This window comes from Leptopilina heterotoma, unplaced genomic scaffold (genome assembly GCF_015476425.1).
Source record: "Leptopilina heterotoma isolate Lh14 unplaced genomic scaffold, ASM1547642v1 Lhet_54, whole genome shotgun sequence".
NCBI lineage: Eukaryota > Metazoa > Arthropoda > Insecta > Hymenoptera > Figitidae > Leptopilina > Leptopilina heterotoma.
Window position 1 is genome coordinate 3,173,550 of NW_025111118.1, and position 19,081 is coordinate 3,192,630.

Here is a 19,081-nt window from a genome sequence, read left to right on the forward strand (position 1 = left end):
GTAGCAACCTTGAAAATATATAAAAGTGTAATAAAATTAATATAACAATTAATAATTAATACTGTGATGAAAAAGACACTTTTAATTATTAGGAAGTCTGCATTACATGGTTTATTATCACTCTGCGCACAAAATGTTATTTTACATTCTGTAAGTATCATTAGATTGCTAAAATAAATAAGTAAATTGAAAAATAGGAATGTCACAGAAGGAACATGATCGTCGATAAACAAAATAAACGTGTGATTAACTCAGTATAAAATTAAAATTTACAGCCTTCCATAATCTTGTTACGTCTATTTTCTTTTTGTAAAATTAAAAAACCTATTTTTTTTGTATCCTTTGTAAAAAATTCTTCGCAATATTTTTTATATATAAACCTGTATGTAAAATCTGGATAAATAAATTTACCTTTACTTACAAATTACCTTACATTTACATGCATATTTGTTCCCTGAGATAAAAATTTGTTTCTTTCGTTGAAAAAAAATTTTCTACTGAGCCAATCACAAATCTTTCGAGACATTCAAGCTTAATTAATTGTGCGAACAGAAATTGCGGAAGACTTAATTAATAATCTGACACACGCTTAATAAACAAACATTAATAATCGAGAGTAAAATATTTAGTTTGTAAAATTCAAAAAATTTTAGTTTACGAATTATTTCTTTTTAGGCTTGTTATCCAAAAATGATTATTGTACAAGTGTACAAACGTTTATTTACACAAAACACTAAATATTATTAATTATTTTGAAAAATTGTATTAAAAACAATATTAGTAATTTTAAAGTCATATTTTTTAAAACCTTTTTTCTTTTAAAAAAATTGTTTCCCATTTCAATGAATAATCACAGATTTGAGTTATTCAAAATCTCAAAAGTGCATTATGGAAAATCACGTATCATTAACTTCATCTTAAAATCTCAATTTGTAGAATGAAAACATAAGTTTTCATTAATTTTGAATATTATTATTTAAACTCTGTAAATTTGTTTTTAATGAATAAAATCTTTTTTTTTTTCTTAAAAACTTTTACAGAAATAAATTAATAATAAACGAAAGAAAATCTTAAGGCACTACTTTTAGATTTAAAAGAAAGACCTTTTCCCAAAACAAAAACAAATTAAAAAAACCCAAAAGATTTCTCTAAATTAAGTTGGATTTTTGTACAAAACTTCTAAAATGTTACCTAAAATAAAAAATTCAGTAACTAGAAATGAATCTACTCAACAAAAAAAAAAAAAGAAAATTTAAATGCTATCCAGTCTTTTTAATTAGACAAAAAAAAACGATTGTCGAACGACATTGAAAGTGAACTGAAAAAAATTGTTTGATATCTTTGAAGAGTTTGTGCTTGAATATTGTCTCTGCTCAAATTTTCATGTCTCACTATTTTTTAGTGATTGTAATAATTCAACACATTAAACCCGATCAGAGCAATTAAAATTTTTATGAACTAAAAATTTAATCAGCTTTTCTTGGTTTACGTTTACGAACATTGGGACTACTTGTGCTTGTTTGTGTGGCCTTATCTTCCTCGGATTTTTCTGATTCACTGCCTTCTTCATCTACAAGATCGTCTTTGACATTTTTCACCAGATCCTCATCGCCAGACGACTTTCCTTGTGAACTGTCACCAGAGCCATCCTTTGTTTTCTTTTTCGCTTGTGTTTGCACGTCTTTCGGCGGATAAAGAAAGTCAATAAGGCACACAATTATCTGCAAATAAATTCATTGCAATAAATTAAAAATTATAAATTTTAATCATTTATTAAATATGATAAATTCAACATCAAAGTTGTCACAAATATTTAATTTTGTTTTTCCCTGATTTTCAGACAAAATTTTGACTTTTTCCCTGACCCCAAAGAATATTCTGATTCACTCTCAAAATTATTAGATAATCAAAAAAAAAAATTCTATTACATTCATTTACAAATTTATTTAATTGTAAAATTATCCGAAAACATCAATAACTTCATTTTTAAATAAGTATTTAATTATTATTTTTCCATAGGAATTAAAATTCTTCAAAACATTCAAATTCAAACATTTTGAAATTAACAATTTATCAAAATTTTATTGTAAAAACATGAAGATATCGATTACTCCGAGTCTTCGACTCGGAGTGATCGATTTCTTTATGTTTTGTAATAATTTAAATTACAAGAACATTTTTCAAAAAAATTTAATAATTTACAAAAATCCTAATTAAAGTCCTTCGCAAGAATTCAAATATTTTTACAAGTAGTAAAATTTCTCAAAAGAATTCAATTATTTAAAAAAAATGTAATAAAATTCGTTGCAAGAATTCAATTATTTTCATAAATAATAAATCAATTATTTGGAAATTGATTTTAAAATCAATTTTTATTATAAAATTCTGCAAAAATTCAATTATTTAAATTCAAAAATAAATAATTTATTGAATAATAATTGAATGTTTGGTGAAATTGAATTCTTATAAAGAATTTTATCAACAAATTTTTAAATAAATAAATTCTTTTGACGAAATTTAATAAAATTTTTAAGAATAATTACATTATTCGAAGAATTCGATTAAAATTGTATCAAAAATAATTAAAATCCTGCGATAAGTAATAAAACTAATTTATGAAAATAATTAAATTCCCGGCAACAGTTTTATTATTTATAAAAATAATTAAATTATTGCAAAGAAATTTATAAAAAATTTGTAAATAATTGAAATCCTGGGAAACTTTTATTCCTTATGAAAATAATTAAATGTTTGCGTAGAGTATTATTAAATTTTTTTTAAATAATTGAATTGCAGCGAAGAATTTTGCTGTTTTTAAAAATATTTGAAATCATGACGAGAATTTTTTTTTTAATTTTTGAAAATAATTGAATTTCTGAAAAGAATTTTATTACTTTTGAAAATAATTCTATTCTCATGATTCATATTGTTATTTATGAAAATAATTGAATTATGTAAATAATTTAATTAAAATTCTTGAAAACCATTGGATTTCTGTGGAGAATTTTGATATTTATAAAAATAATTGATTTCTGTCTAAGATTTGAGTTAAATTTTTGGAAAAAATATTAAATACATATTAAAAAATTCGACTAATTTCAACAGAATTGAAATTAAAATTGTATTAAAAATAATTGAAATTCTGCGATAAGTTTTATTATTTATGAAAATAATTGAATTTTTTTGAAAAATTTTATTAAAATAGTAGAGATTGAAAATCATTGGATTGAGGCAAATTTTTGAAAATAATTAAATTGCGAAGAATTTTATTAAAATTTTTGAAAATCATTGAATTTCGGAGAAGATATTTATTATTTAAATATTTATGAAGATACTTGAAATTCTGACGAGAATTTTTAAAAAATTTTTGAACATTATTGAATTTCTGCAATCGTTTGTAACTATTCCAAAATTCAATTTTTTAAAAATATTTTTAACTAAAATTCATCTATAAATCTATTATTTTTAATAATTAGTTTTAAAATATATATTAGAAAATGTAACTAAGTAATTTCAGAAGAATTTGAATTATTAAAATTTTTGAAAAATCGAAGTTTATTAAAATTTCTGCTTAAATTCATTCAAAATTGAAATTTTGTAAAATTTTAAATTAAAACCTTTTGAACTTGATCTATAATTATGAAAATTGAAAACGCAATGCTTGTAAAATTCAATTAATTTAAATATATTCAAATTTTCTTTTGTTCAAAATAATTTTAGAGAACTGAAAAGTATGAATTAAATATAAGTAAATAAATAAATGTAAATAAAAAATAAATAAAATTGAAAAAATGTAAATAAAATTGAGAAAAAAGAAGAGAAACTTACGAGTCCAATAACAGCGCCCAAAACAATTGTAGCGATTGCGAAAATCAAATAAGTTCCCCAGGTCGGCATTCCAAAATCTTCCATTAATTTGTTGTGAATTCCCTAGAAAGTTACAATATTTTTATAATAGTTTTTTTTTAAAAAAAGGTAGTAGAGTATTTTATTGAGGGGTAAATAAGAAAAAATTGATACTCACTCTCAAAACTTGAGACATGCGGAAAAATTGGCTAATAACTGACATTTGAATCGAAGTAGGACTCTTCCAACTTGAAATCGGTTCAACTTTCTTCCAAGTTTTATCAGCTACAAATTTGATTAAGGAATCCCTGTCCCTGGGACTTTTGTATTGACGAAATATTCCATCTTTAACGCTGAAGAATTCAAAATAAAATTCAATTAGAAATAAAGAACATTCAATTTAAAAGCAACGAAACAAAAATTAAAGACTGAAGGAATATTAAACGAAGAAACAGTAAAAACTGAAAAAATAGTTAAATTAAATATACTCACTGATAGATTGTCGGAAGGGCGGTCACCATAAAACGTCCACTGAGTCCTGGTGCATAAGTGACGTCAACTTTACCCACGTTAATATTGAGATCCTTTTTTCTTAACGCCAATTCCTCCCAAACTGGTTCAAGGGACTTACACGCCGGACACCAGGGTGCATAGCTAAAAAAAATGAATTTTTTCTTATTTCTATAGTCGATTTTATCAAAAATTAACAATCTCTATTAACAAATTCGTAAATAATTAAAATATCTACAATCCTACAATATAAAACATAAAAATATTAATTTGATTATAAAATTTGTATACAATTCATACAATTCTACAATCAAATCATTATTTTCCAATTATTTAAAAGAAAATTTCCAAATGAAGAGAACGTCATTGTAGACCTCAAAGCCACGAGGTAAAAATTGAATGAGACTTATCAAAAATGCCAATGTTATAAGAAAAAAGAAACATATTTTCATGAATGGAAAATTTTCTTCCACCCTGAATGCGAACTATTTTGAAATACTTTCGCAAACTTGAGTGGGAAGATGTTACAGGTTTACGAGGCATTGCACCATAAAATTTGCAAAAGTTGATTATAATTATTGTGTGTGAGTTTATAGGTATATATGGCACTTACAATTCCACCATCCATTCGCCTGTCAACATCCGATCCCAATTATCTTCGTGTAATGGTTCCACCGATGATTCTTTCGATCGTACTAAACTTGCATTTGAAAGAGTGAGAAATAGACAAAAATATGCAATATACGAAAACATTTTGCCTCTAAATGAAATTTTATTATTTAACTAAAAAACTGCCGGTAACTATTTCTGCCACAACCGGTCAACAATGCGAGGTTGCCAGATTTTCTATTTACGTGGAAAATGGAGGCGCCACAATCGGACGCCATTTTTGTTGTAAATTTTCAATCATGATTTTCAAACAACAAGATAATTTTATAGGTATTTTGGAGATTTTTTTTAAAATAAAAATTTGTTTTTAATAAGAAAAATTTAAAACTATTAGAAATAGTTTTTAAAATTTAGAATGATATCAAAGAATTAAAAAAAAAAGGTTTTTTTATTTTCCCGGTAATGCACCTGGTGTCAAAAGTGACAAACACGTGGAATTTTCAGTGAGGTATTAAGAATTTAAAGAACCCTGTGCTTAAAATAATTTTGTCATAATAAACCTGATATTTTTGAAAAGTTTGACAGAAAGGAGTAATTTTATTGCTTCTTGCACCTAATTTAGAAAAACATTCCAAATTTGTAGAAGAATGTAAATTTTTTCCAAAATAAGGTACATTTTTTAAGGTTAGAACTTTTTTCTTTTACACGCCCCTGTTATTTAATATCGACTGCTATAGTTGCTAGATTTCGTATGTATATTGCGACGTGTCATTGAAATAACAAATAAATTATTAGAATGTAGTGAATTAAATTAATTGTTTTCTACAAGAGAGAAAATTGAAATAAGACATTAAACTTCGTTATTCTCTCAGAACTTTTTTGAGACTAAATAATCATTTTAAGTAAGGAAGAAAATCATTTTAATTTCCTCGCATAACCTCTGTTGTTTATCTTATTTTTTCACGCCTAGTATACATAATTTTTTATATTTTTTTCTATTTTCATTTATTTTTGTTTAATTTTAATTGCTTCTTGACAATACACAATTTTTCATTAATCAAAAGTATTCAAAATTGTTTTATTTAGAATTTACAAGTTACCATATTTCAAATTTACAAATAGGATTGGACCTTATGTCATTAAGTCGTAAATTTTTAGGATTTAAGTCTTCTTAGGATTTTAAATTTATTAATTTTTTCCAGAGAAAGAAACAAAAATGCAGAACAAATTACCAAGACTGGCAGTTCGTGACAGTTTTGACGATGAGGATTTAAGTGACATTGACGATGAGGTTTTTATTCGTGATGGAAAAAATGGGATTTTAAAAATAGATGACGATTGTGTCGTTAAAAGACCTTTAATGGCACCACGTCGAAAATTTAAAAATGTTAATATGACTGAAAGAGTTGTTTTGCCTTACAGAGCTTTATTAGCTCCAATTTGTTATGGACTAATAGCATTATTAATTTTACTTGGATTAATTGTTCTTTGTGCATTGACAGTCAATTTATTTCCAATGCCATTAACAATAATAAGAAAATTTTTATCGCATGGCACAAAAATACATTTAAACAAAACAACAACAATTCCTTGTACTTCCCTTTCTTCGAAAATAATTTGGACGAAAACTCTACCGAAATTAACGTCAGAAGCACCTTTAAGAAGTAATGACGTTAATGGAGATAATATTGACGATATTATTGCAGGATTTAGTACAGGTTTTACAATTTATGACATATTTAATGAATTGTTGTCTCTGATTTTTTTCTAATTTGAATTATTTTTCTTTTGCAGATTTTTATTTCGTTATATTTGGTTTAGTGTACTTGTTGAGGTGATTATTTTCTTTTGGAGTTTTAATGCTTTTTTATTTTTGTATTTATTTAATTTTAGACTTTTGAATTATTTAAATGTTTCTATTATCAATTTTCAATTTTAATTATTGAAATGTTCCAAATTTTAATTATTTAATATTCCAGAAGAGGAATAATATTGAATTATTTTGATTTCTTCAGGATTGGATGCAACGGATTCTCCGGACTATGTTTGCAATTTATATTTCAAAGATCAAAAGCCCTGCTTCGGTGGTGTTCTTGCATTAAATGGAAAATCTGGAGATATTATTTGGACCCATTGGACGAGTCATGCAATATTTTCCGTTGATTGTAATCTCGATTTAACGGGTGATTCAACAAAAGACTGTATTATATCGGGACGTGGAGGAATTCTTCATGCTGTGAATGGTCGTAATGGAATTAGTATCTGGGAAATACCGAGAGCCGATAAAGGACACGTGACATCGGACAATAATGATTTTCCCGATATTTACGATGCGAAATTTATCGTCGACATTGATAACGATAGAATTGGCGATATTATAGCTTCGCATATTATTCAAACGGACGAGAAACTTATTTCTGAAATTGTCATTGTTTCGGGAAAGAGTGGCAAAATAATTCGTAATGTTCAATTACCGGACACTGAGGAATTATTCGTTGCTCCTCAAGTTCTTGTTCATCCAGATGGGGAGAATATTTTTGTTATTGTCACCAATAGTCAGAAGCAGTCCGGGGGACTTTATGTCATTCGCCAGGCGCAATTAATGCAAGGAGAATTGGTAATAAAAATTCGAATTTATAAAATTTGAAATATTAAATATTGATAAAAAGTATGTCTAGGGATTAATTTTTTTTTCGCAATTTTTGCAGAAATTACGTAAACTACATCATAGTGCAGGGAAAGGCGTTCTTTTGGCTCCGATTTTAGTCGATATAAATTTAGATGGAACGGAAGATATTGTCGCTGCGATGTTTAATTCGACAATTGTCGCCTATGATGGAAAATCGTTTCAACAAATTTGGAACTACACAATTCCTAATTCGGAAGTAATAAGTATTCCCATTCCTGGATATTACGATGACGACAATATTCCCGATTTTATGGTAAAACATCAAATTGGTCCTGGATTTCCGGTTTATTATTACACGGAAGCTATGATTATTAGCGGAAAAACTGGAAAACCACTACTCGAAGAAGCAATGAGAGACAGTATGAGCGCACAAATGTCAGGATTGTCAATATCCGTGCAAGGCTTTGGAAACGATTGGTTTCTCCACTGGTCCGCTGATTGCCTAAATCACGAAGGCTCTAAAGACAAGTATCAATTTTTCAAAGGACAAAGCAGTAATTCACAAACACGAGCCGATCTCTGTAAATTGCGATTTAATTCAACGCAAATTACCCGATTGTTCGCTTTCAGTCAACATGTCGGACCGCCCGGTATTTCTCTCTACAAATCCGAAGACTGGAAAAAATTAGAATTCAACAATTCATTCGATCCACGTGAAGCGGCGGAAAATTATTTCGAAAAACATCCACTCGACGAAATGGAGCCCTTAAATGAAAATGATGACGTCTCGGAACGTTCGCCGAAAATACGAAAAAATTCCCAACTAAATGAGAAATTTCCAGTAGATGATGATTTTCTCGGTAAATACGATATCGAGGATTACAAGGACGAAGAGCCGCAAATAATCGGTTTTGAGGATAAAGTACCAGACGACATGAGTTTTGCCGAGGAATTACGTGACTTTGACAAATGGGACGATGAATTGAGACCGAAAAAAATTTACGACGTCCTGACTTATGACGACGATAGTGAACGTTTATCGCCAAATGAAATGCGATCACAGCGTAGCGATAAATTAACAGCAAGGATAAATAATGATACAAACGATGTGCAAAATAAACTTGATCCAAGTATGGATTACACTAATGGTCAATCGAAACGTTACTATTCTCTAGAGCCTGTTAATAGAACAAATTCCCTCGACGAGAATTCCGATTATTTCAATATGCCCGATATTGATTTCACCGATGATTCCGAGGAAATAACGAAAGTTCTCGAGAGACGAGATACTAAAAAACATCAAGGACAAAAGGAAATTCCCATCGATACCCAAAATGGTAATTACAATGATTGGATAAAACTTGACAAGAAATTAAAACAAAAAGTACCAGACAAAAAAGCAAAGCTTAAAAAAAAGATAATTAATACCGAAAATAGTGAAAAAACACTCTTTCGATCTAAACGTATCCGTTCGACAATTGAAAAGAAATTAAAAGATAAAAATCTCGGAATTCAACGACAACCACCAACGGGAATTTTACTACCATCATTAAAATCAACTCAAAAACGATCGATTGATCTTGTATTCTCGACATATTGGCTACCAGCGACTGAAACGCCGATAATTCTTCTTCAACGTGATTTGGATTGTATTCAAAAGAAAGAGGACATGCAAATTACAACGTACGAAGAAAAGGTGAAGGAATGTCTCGCAGAGCGTGGAATTAATAACAAATATTTCGAGGAAGTTAGTGATCGAGAAAATCTGAAAGTTGCTCTGGGACAAATGACAATTTATCGAATGCAACTCCAATGTGTTTGTCCACAGGATATTTTACCAGGTGACACGTGTAAAGATATATTGCGTCGTCAAAGTTGGTCCGCGCATCTCGGTTCCGCTGGTAACGGTTATTTTCGACCATAACATTTTTAAAAAGAAAAAAAAACTTGACAGGAATGCTCAGAATTTTGGTAAAAAAAAAAAATTAACGAGAGGGTAAGAAAGTATTTAGTAAACGAAGATCGGGGAAAAACTGATTTAAATTTAATTTTTTTTCTGTTTAAAGAAATATTTGTTCTTTCATTTAAACAGTTGAAACGTTTTTATTTTGTTAGTATTTAGTAAACGAAGATCGGAGAAAAACTGATTTAAATTTGTTAATTTCTGTTATTTTATTTATAATTTATTTTTTTACTTATTTTTATTTTTTTATTTATTTATTTATTTGTTATTTATTTAGTTTTAATTTTCCGTTACTGTTGTAGTTAAAAATAGTTGTCGAAAGACTATTTACCAAAAAAAAACATTTTATTAATTGTTAAAACAATTGAACAATTAAATATCAATTTCTCAAGTGATTGTTCGAAAGCGCAGGCTCCTCGAGAGACAATAAATCCGAAGGGCCTTGAGAATAAATAATTTTTGTACTTGACAAATTTAATAATTACTTGCCTCAATAGAAAAATAATTTAAATTACTTTCACAAAGTTATTACTAAATTTACTGAAAATCACTTTGAATTAACTTTTATATTATCTGAATATTTACAAAAAGTTTCTTTAAAATAAAATAAAAAGAAAATAGAAGAAAAATTTCCAAATTATTAAAAAATGGTTTCTTTTCGTTATTTTTTAAAATGTCAGTATTTTATTCGTAAGGTCTTTTGGCTCCAGACGAGTTGAGAAAAATGTGATTTGTCCCCAATCAGAGTAATGAATCAATTCATAAAATAGACTTGTATAATGATACAAGAAATAAGAATTCAATTGAATTATAAAAAAAATCAAAATATCAGTTTTATAAACTAGCCAGAAAATGTGTTCAAGATTATTCAGAATATTTTTCAAACAAAAATCTATTTACACTATTTGAAATTTAAAGTACAAACATAATCATTTTATCATTAAAATTAGTTTATAGAGCAACACTATGAGAAACTGTTAGATCAATATTTTAACTTCTCTTCTGTATAATACACTCCGCACGTCACAATGCTCATAATTTAGAATTTTTAGAATTTTATTTTAAAAATAAAATCTTCATCAAATCTTTTATTTGGCAATTTTATTTATTTTTTTTTCTTTTTTGGAAAATTTGATCATCATCTGTTTTAAGTGGACACTTCACATTTGTCTCGTAAAAAAAAATTAAGTATATGTATATATTATATATTCTCTGATAATATAATTCTACTCTCTAAGAAATAAATACAGAAAAAAATGTGTAATTTCTAATTGTGAAATTAGTGATAATTTCTATTTAATTTGCCGAATAAGAAAAAGGTGATTCTTTCAAATAACAACATGGCAAATGCGGTCCAGTGCGTACAATTGCAAAAGGTTAGCAGATGCATATTGTATTAAAGAAAACAAATTGTATATCAATTTTCATATCAAAAAGTTTTTTTTTCCACTTCTGAAAAATTTACTTCGTTCAGTGATGATTTTACAAAAAAAAACTGTACAGCCAACGTTTTATTATATTTCTCTTTCTTTCACACTGAATAAAAATGTATCACATTTAATCATTGTTTTATGAGGCTGAAATCCGCAATGTTTTTTGAAAAACGAAAACGCAAAAATAACGCGACGATTTATTTTATTTTAGTTTTCAAATTTATAGTTTGAATTTTTCAATTGTTATTAATTATTAAGTAATAATTTCTTAAAGATTTACGAACATAAAAATTAGAAATGATTTTAACTGGAAAAAAAATTCTTGATTTTTCGTTTTTAAAAACGTTGCGGACTTCGGCCTCATCAGTTTTTATTGCTTTCGTATTTTAATAATTTTCTAATTTTACTTTTTATTGAATTAATTTTTAAACTTAAATTTTTAAACTTTAAATTTTTTAAATTTTAATTTATTACTTGAGTTTTAAGTTTTTCTTTTCAGAGCGAATTGTACAGGATAAATCCAGGTGTTGATGTTCAAAAATTTTATCGACGACCATTAGTGCCATTTATATCGCCAGAAGTGCCGAAATTAAGACTTTTGAGTAATTTGAGCCAGGAGAATGAAAACGAAACGATTCAGAATTCAGAAAAATTCTCTCATGCTCTACCATCGAGATTGGAATATGTTCAGGATAGAGGAACTCAAACTGATTACAGAGAGAGCGAGTGTCAAACTTCTCCCTGGGAACCGCCGTATAAAATCCTTCCAGGTAATATTTTCAATTTCTTCAACTTCGTTTGAAATTTTTTTTTCCTTTTTTTTCTTGTCCTTTAAAAGAAAAAAATTAAAATTAACTTCTGTTTTTAAAGGTCATAATCCAGAAGTACTGAATTTATCTCATCTAACGTGGAAAAATGGCCTGCCGGTTGGAATGCACGAGATTGAAAATATCAACAGAATGAGAAAAAGAAGAGCCTGGGAAAAAATTCTCCCACCAATGGATTCGGAATCTAATGTTAAATTAAGAACAAAAATTGTCGCAGCTCTAGAAGCGGACGAGTGGGCCTTTCGAGAATCGGTAATTACTTTTAATTGTCAAGGAATTTTTGATAACTTTGTTTTCCTTTTTTCACAGGAGATTGAATTTATAATGAAGATAAGAATGGATTTAGCTGAGAAGGCGATGAGAAGTAGAAACGATAAATGGAACAAGAAGAAGAAGGATCGTTTCTCGAGACTCGGAAGTAATTTAGAAGAGAAACGTGATAAGGAAATTAGCAAAATAAGACAAAAATTTGGACGAGAAATTCGTAAATTAACAATCAAGCATCGCGATCGAATTGGAAGTCGCAATCAGGAATTTATTATAAGACAGCACGAGGATCGTGTTAATGAATTATTTCCTACACGGCAGATACCTTTTGGAATAAAGTCCCGAAGACGTCGCGAGGTCATTAAAAAATTTCCCCAACGTATGTTTAAAAAATATTTTAATTTTATTTACCTTAAATTGACAAAATTTTGTCAATTTAGTCGATATAGTCAACTGACTAAATTGATTACTATCGACAAAATTTTGGCAATAGTAGCTCGAAAATTGTCCGAATCATTTAGAGAAAATTGTCATCAGACGGAGAAATAATGGAGATGAAGGAAATCAGTTTCCCCACAATTGAAGAATTTTTTTCGATAAAATTAAAACGAAAAGAAGGAGAATTGTGCGTTCGAGAGACAAAATGGAACGATGCAAAATTAGAAGAACTCTATAGAGAATTGAAGAGAGTTCGTTTGAATGTACAGCCGACAGATACAATTGATACAAGGGAACAAAAACCAAAAGTTTTGCCACCGACGCCTGGAGTAACGGGAGACGACACATCTTTGAATATTAAAAATGAATCTGCTACATTAATTCAAAAGACAATTAGAGGAAGAGCTATTCAATATATGGTAATTAAAAATTTTTATTTTCCTAAATTTTTGAACGAAATATTTTTCTCTGCTCAAATTTTTTTTTAAAAATTACAAGACTTGAATGAAAAATACTGCAATTTAACAATTAGGTAAAAATAAATTTTTTATTTATAAAAAAAAAGTGAATTGTAAATAGAATTCAAAATTAAAAGAAGTGATAAAAATATTGTCGTGCATTTAAACGTTCGAAACTTTATATCGACTATAATTTTTTTTCTTGTTAAAATTGTCATTTTCGCCCCAAATTTGAAATATTCTAAAATTATTACAGATGTTCGAAGGACGAGAGAAGTGCAAGGATTTAATTAAAGAACTACAAATGGCTTATGCGATTCAAGATGAAGACAACATACAAGAAAATGAACCTGACATTATAAATTTATCACAAGAGGAAAATTTAACTTCATATCAAGAATCTAGATTAAGAGAAATTCTCTCTCCTTTAGAAGGAATGCAAATTTCTGGAATGATGGATTTTTTGGGCAAGGTTAGTTTTAATTATCCTTAATTTTTTATTTTATTTATTAATAAATAAATTAATTTTATTCATTAATCAATAAATTTATTTTATTCATTAATAAATAAATTAAATATATATTTAATAAAATTTTCTCCTATTTATTTCGTTTTCATTTGAAAATTAAACACAAAGAAAAACTTTTTATTAAAAAAGAAGAAAAATTATTTATTAAATTTAATCTTTTAAATTTAAAAATAAATTTATTTCTGAAATTGAAATTTCAGGAATTGACGAAACTTGAAGATGAGAGAAAAATTCATGCTTTTGCGTTGCTTGCTGAAAGAGAAAAGATCAAAGGAGAAGCAAGTGACAGTGGACAAAGAGAAGATGAAATTCAACGTCGAAAGGAATTGGATCAACTTTTTCGACAAATTGGAAAAGTCAATCAAGACACTGTCGACGCTTTTCTTGAAGATATTGTAAAGGAAGCTATTGATTGGATTTCTGAAAAGGAAGCGAAGGAATACGTTTTGGCTTTAGCTGATAAAATAGACAGTGTCTCAAAATACGCAGCCGAAAAGTAAATTAAGATATAAATCAAATTCGAATTCAAATTCAAAATTAAAAAATTCTAATAAATTCTAAACATTCATTTCTAAATACTTCTAAATTTCTTCAATCGACACTAAATTTTATTAATTTGTCTTAATCGTTGAATTCGAATTAATTGAATTAATAAATATGATTCTAAAATTCTGAACGTTTAAATTAACGAAATTTATTTTATTTCCTCTTGAAACTAAATTTTTATATAAATAATTTTGCATAATTGCAAATAAAAATTATTCATAAAGTTCCTAAATATAAAATTAAAGTTTTTAATTTTTATTGCAATTAGTAATATATGAAAATACAAAAAATATTTCGTAATTAATTTTCAAATATTTGATCGTTCAAAGTTTGTGGATCGTAAATAAATTTATTAAAACGATTTAGTAATCATTTGAATTTATTTATTAATCAAAAAATGATTGGAATTCATTTGGAGTAAAAAAAATGAAAATTTAATTAATTTTTTACAGTGCTGCCGAGATAGACGAAGAGGAAATGGTTTCAGACATGGTTCATAATTTTATTTTGCCAGAAGTTGAGAGGGAAATTATGAAGAAGAAAATCCGAGTGAAGCAACAGGAATATTTGAATAATGCGCATTCATCTATTTATGACGAACTGTTAAATTTGTCATTAAGCGAGGAATCTGAGCATCAAAAGGAAATTGAAACATTAGACATTAATTTACCAACAACTTCGGTATTACTAATTTAAATTTATTTATTTAAATTGAAATCTATTTATTTAAATTCAATTTAAAAAAACGTAATTTAATATATTTTTTAAATTTAAATTTGTTTCAATTTACTACCTATCTAATTTAAGTTTAATTTAAAAAAGTAAATTTAATCTATTCTCGAAAAATTTTTTTTATAGACTCGATTGTCATTCAGCGAGTCAAAAACAAATACTATTCACGAAGACTACAGAATTATAATTGACACTATAATTGATAAAATAATGTCTTACGTCATCCCGAATGGTAAAAATTTTCCTTTTTTAGAAATTCTTTTAAAATATTGTAAAATAATATCGAATTATTAGCTTTTGTGAAATTTTACAATAATTTTTCGACTATTAATAATGCATTTTTTTTAGAAAACGAATTTACTATTCGTGAGATACTGAACGACGTAATAGTGGAAATCGTCGAGGATATACAAGAAAAATTAATAAACGAAACTTCATTTTCTTCTTCTTCAAGTTTCACAGGTATGAATAAATTCTTATAAAATTATTTTTCAAAGATCTAAATTAAAATCCAAAAGTATAAGTATAAATTATAATATAAAATATAAAAAATAAATAAAATATAAAAGTATGAGGTATTAACTATAGAAAACCAGGGAATTATCTACAGAAAAGTAAAAAAAAAGCAGCAATAATTTTTTAAGTGGTTTACCTTTATTTATTTTTATTCCTTACAAGAAAGTAAAAATGATTCTAAATAAGTTGTACGTGTGAAAGCGTAACTAATGTATATACAAACAATTTAGTGAAAACTATTAATTTGATGAAATTTAAAACAGAAACCCAACTAAATGATAAATGATTATGACACTGAATGACACTAAATCTATCTTAATTCATTCGTTAATTAATAATTCCAGGAATTTGTAATACTTATCGATTTTTGGCTCTTAATCAATTTGAAAATTTCGCAATTATTTTCTAAATTCTCACCATTTTTATCAATGTAAATAGATATGAAAATTAGCACAAATCAGACTTTTTCATTTGCTTAAATAGTATTACGTTAGTGATATACACTTATGAGTATTAAACATTTTATCTATTACAAAGACATGCAAATTTTCACTTTAATAATTTTAAAATTCAATTTTCTTTAAACTTTATATATGTAAATCAGTTTAAATTGAACGTTATATATATATTTTGTTTCCTTTACAAAAAACAGAAAATTGATTATAAATATATATTTAGAAAATCGTAGTAAACGATTAAAAAGATCTCCATTATAAAAGAGATTGATTTTTTTCTACTCTAGAGAGTGAAATATATATTTTCCAACAGTAAACGTGAATTAAAAATTATTTTTTTTTTTTAATATGTTGTTGATTCATCGGCAAGAAGAGAGGACATGAATTTTTTAAATTTCACGTCTTTTGCGTCATTTGACGGTTTTCGTTCGACGATTAATTTTCTTTTTTTCGCTTGAAGATCTTTTGAATTTATATTTGTGGAATCACGTCCAATATCAAGATGATTTCGCTTACAGCCATCGATGCTGTCCGGTTTTTGTGTTTCTTCACGAGCACGACTCAATTCCGCAGTGAGATCACCAATTTTCTGTTCCCATTCTTCCAAGTGTTTCTTTAAATCGGCAATTTGCGAGTCTTGCTCGTTAATTTTTTTCGCCTGCTCATGCAATTTTGAACTTTGCAATTGCATCTGCAGTCCCTGTCTATTCATACGTTGTTTCATTTTTCGCATTTGTCCTTGCACCGAGACAACTAGGGTTTTATTCTTTCGAGTGCGACTGTAAATTCGCTTAAATGTTTGATTTAGACGATTGCTGTTGATGCCGTGTGTCAAAACTGAACTTGAACTCGAGTGTGCAAGTTTTAAATTGCCAGTGGGCAACTCATATGGACTTACGTTACTGACCACTGAGGAGCAAATACTGTGCTTTAAATCTGGTAGTATTTTTTCATCGAAATGCTCCATAGCCATACTGCTTATGTCTCGGAGTTCTTGAAGAATCTCATGAGCTCGCGGTGGTGATTTTGAATCGGTTACCAAACGAATAACACGAAATATTTCGTCAATTACCTGCGGGGAGAAAAATTATTAATATAAATTTGGTTAGAAAATAGTTTCAGGGCTCGAAACAGTGAAAGTATTTAAAAATACGGACTAAAAATGAAAAATTACGGATCAATTACTGACAAAAATATAACCAGTCCGAGTTAAATAAGAGAACATTTTATATAAAAAAAACTATAAATTAAAATTTTTCATAACTGATAATTGAATTAGTGGCGAAGAATTTTATTAAAATTTTTTTAAATAATTGAATTCCCTGTGAAAAATTTTATTATGGACGAAATTAATTGAATTTTTTTTAAATAATGGAGTTTCTTTAATAATTTTAATTAGAAATAAACATCAATTATTGATTAATTCCAGATTCCAAATTCGAAGAAATCACTTATTAAGTACATAATAAATATTCGTGTTTATTATTGTTCAAAAATATTAATAACATTTTTCGCAAGAATTTTATTATTCTCATAAATAATAATATTTTTTTTAGAGCAATTCAATAATCAATACAATTTTAATAAAATTTCTCGAAAGAATACAATTCTTTTTAAAAATATTATTTAAATTCAATTATTTTCAAGAGTTTTAATAAAAATTCAATTATTTTCAACAATTCTGATAAAATTCTTGTCAAGAATTCAATTATTTTCGAAAAAAATAAAATTATTCCGAGAAATTCAATTATTTTCGAAAAAAAAAAATTATTCTGAGAAATTCAATTACTTTCATTCCAATTTTAATAAAATTTGTAGGAATAAATTCAATTATATTCAAGATAATATTAATAAAATTTCTAAAAATCTTCATAAAATTCAATTACTTTCCAATTTCCAATTTCCAAGAATAATTACAATTTTCGAGAAATTCGATTAAAATTGTATTAAAAATAATTGAAATTCTGCATTTATTTTCTGATATATTTATACATTCTGCAATTATTTATGAAAATAATTGAATTCCTAAAAAGAATTTTATTATTTACCTACGAGAATAATTGAATCTTGTAAAAATTTTATTATTTATGAAAATAATTGAATTATTGCGAAGAAATTTATGAAAAAAGGAAATTAAATGTTTGTGTAGAATTTTATTAAAATCTTTTTAAATAATTGAATTCTTTTAGAACATTTTATTAAAATAGTATTCGAGCCCGGTAGTTTAGAGAATAGAATTCTCACCTTTCCCGGAATGAAACAACAAAGATTCAAATCCACGTATTTGATAAAAGTCATGTTCAACATGGATATTCTTGTTTCGATTGCTGTCAAAATATCACAATGACGTGCCAAGGGATGACTTCTTCTCTCTGATTCTCTTCGTGGCAATTGACTTTTTACCGTTCGTAAACATTGTGCATGATATTTTTCAATTAAATTGAAGCCTCGATTTAATAATTTCTTGCATATTCTATCGAATTGTTTGCACACCTGAAAATATATAAAATATGTAACAATCACTATTTTGGAAAACGAAACGACAAAAAAACGACGAACTAATTAAAATCTATTTTTTATATTTACTTTATACTTATTCTTTTATATTTTATTGATTTCATTATAAATAAATATTTTTCAAGTAAATAAAATTGTCAATCATGAATCAGTTTGCATTGTTGAGTTAAAATTTACATAATATAAAACAACTCCGAGGAGCGAACAAAAGAAAAATCAAAGCTTTGTTGTATACTTCCTACAGATGACTAAACTATAAATAAAAACATCTTGACAGGATGAATACACAGACTCCATCAACAAAGGAACTGTCGCAATCATAACGAAATAAAAAATTTAATTTTCAATTTAAATATTTTAATGTATATAACTGCTGACAAATTACACAAAAATGTTTGGAATAAACAGAAAATTTCAAAACAAAGAAAGTGTACCAATTTTCTTTTACAAACATGTAGTTTGAAAATAAAAATTCTCGAATATATAAAAATACCTATTCAATAAAAATATTTCTTAAAAAAAGTGTCTTCTCTACAATTAGATGAATTATGGGTTGTAAAATTATACTTACAATTCTGTTTTTAGCAATTTCGTCGAATGTGAGGTTAGTAAAAATCGCCTCCAAAACAACATCTGGCAGAAGAGCCAAATTTAATTCCTCATTTGATGTATAAGCCATTGTTTGGATAAATCCTTTCTTTTTCGAATGTTCACAGTAAAACTAAATAACACACTATTGTTTTAAAGAAATTATTTCAACGAAATTAAAATTTAGCACATATAAATTATGTTTGGGAACAACTTTT

General features: G+C 26.8%; 3 protein-coding genes across 3 annotated transcripts; 2 read left to right on the forward strand and 1 right to left on the reverse strand.

Annotated features, from left to right (window-relative positions):
* Nucleotides 1-55: 55 nt before the first annotated feature.
* Nucleotides 56-5,207, reverse strand: LOC122508418 (thioredoxin-related transmembrane protein 1). Its single transcript, XM_043621744.1, has 5 exons — nucleotides 4,970-5,207; nucleotides 4,339-4,500; nucleotides 4,025-4,199; nucleotides 3,829-3,930; nucleotides 56-1,721 (listed from the first exon to the last, which is right to left on the reverse strand). Exons 1-5 carry the CDS (start codon nucleotides 5,107-5,109, stop codon nucleotides 1,467-1,469), a joined length of 834 nt encoding a protein of 277 aa, XP_043477679.1. The 5' UTR covers nucleotides 5,110-5,207; the 3' UTR covers nucleotides 56-1,466.
* Nucleotides 5,208-5,678: 471 nt separating this feature from the next.
* LOC122508416 lies at nucleotides 5,679-11,118 on the forward strand. The gene is made up of 4 exons (XM_043621743.1): nucleotides 5,679-5,867; nucleotides 6,168-6,683; nucleotides 6,981-7,582; nucleotides 7,674-11,118. Exons 2-4 carry the CDS (start codon nucleotides 6,182-6,184, stop codon nucleotides 9,516-9,518), a joined length of 2,949 nt encoding a protein of 982 aa, XP_043477678.1. The 5' UTR covers nucleotides 5,679-5,867; nucleotides 6,168-6,181; the 3' UTR covers nucleotides 9,519-11,118.
* Nucleotides 10,898-18,817, forward strand: LOC122508523 (cilia- and flagella-associated protein 91-like). Its single transcript, XM_043621936.1, has 11 exons — nucleotides 10,898-10,933; nucleotides 11,490-11,760; nucleotides 11,861-12,069; nucleotides 12,127-12,463; nucleotides 12,622-12,941; nucleotides 13,237-13,452; nucleotides 13,710-14,005; nucleotides 14,508-14,736; nucleotides 14,914-15,019; nucleotides 15,136-15,249; nucleotides 18,520-18,817. Exons 1-11 carry the CDS (start codon nucleotides 10,898-10,900, stop codon nucleotides 18,525-18,527), a joined length of 2,142 nt encoding a protein of 713 aa, XP_043477871.1. The 3' UTR covers nucleotides 18,528-18,817.
* The last annotated feature ends 264 nt before the right edge of the window (nucleotides 18,818-19,081 follow it).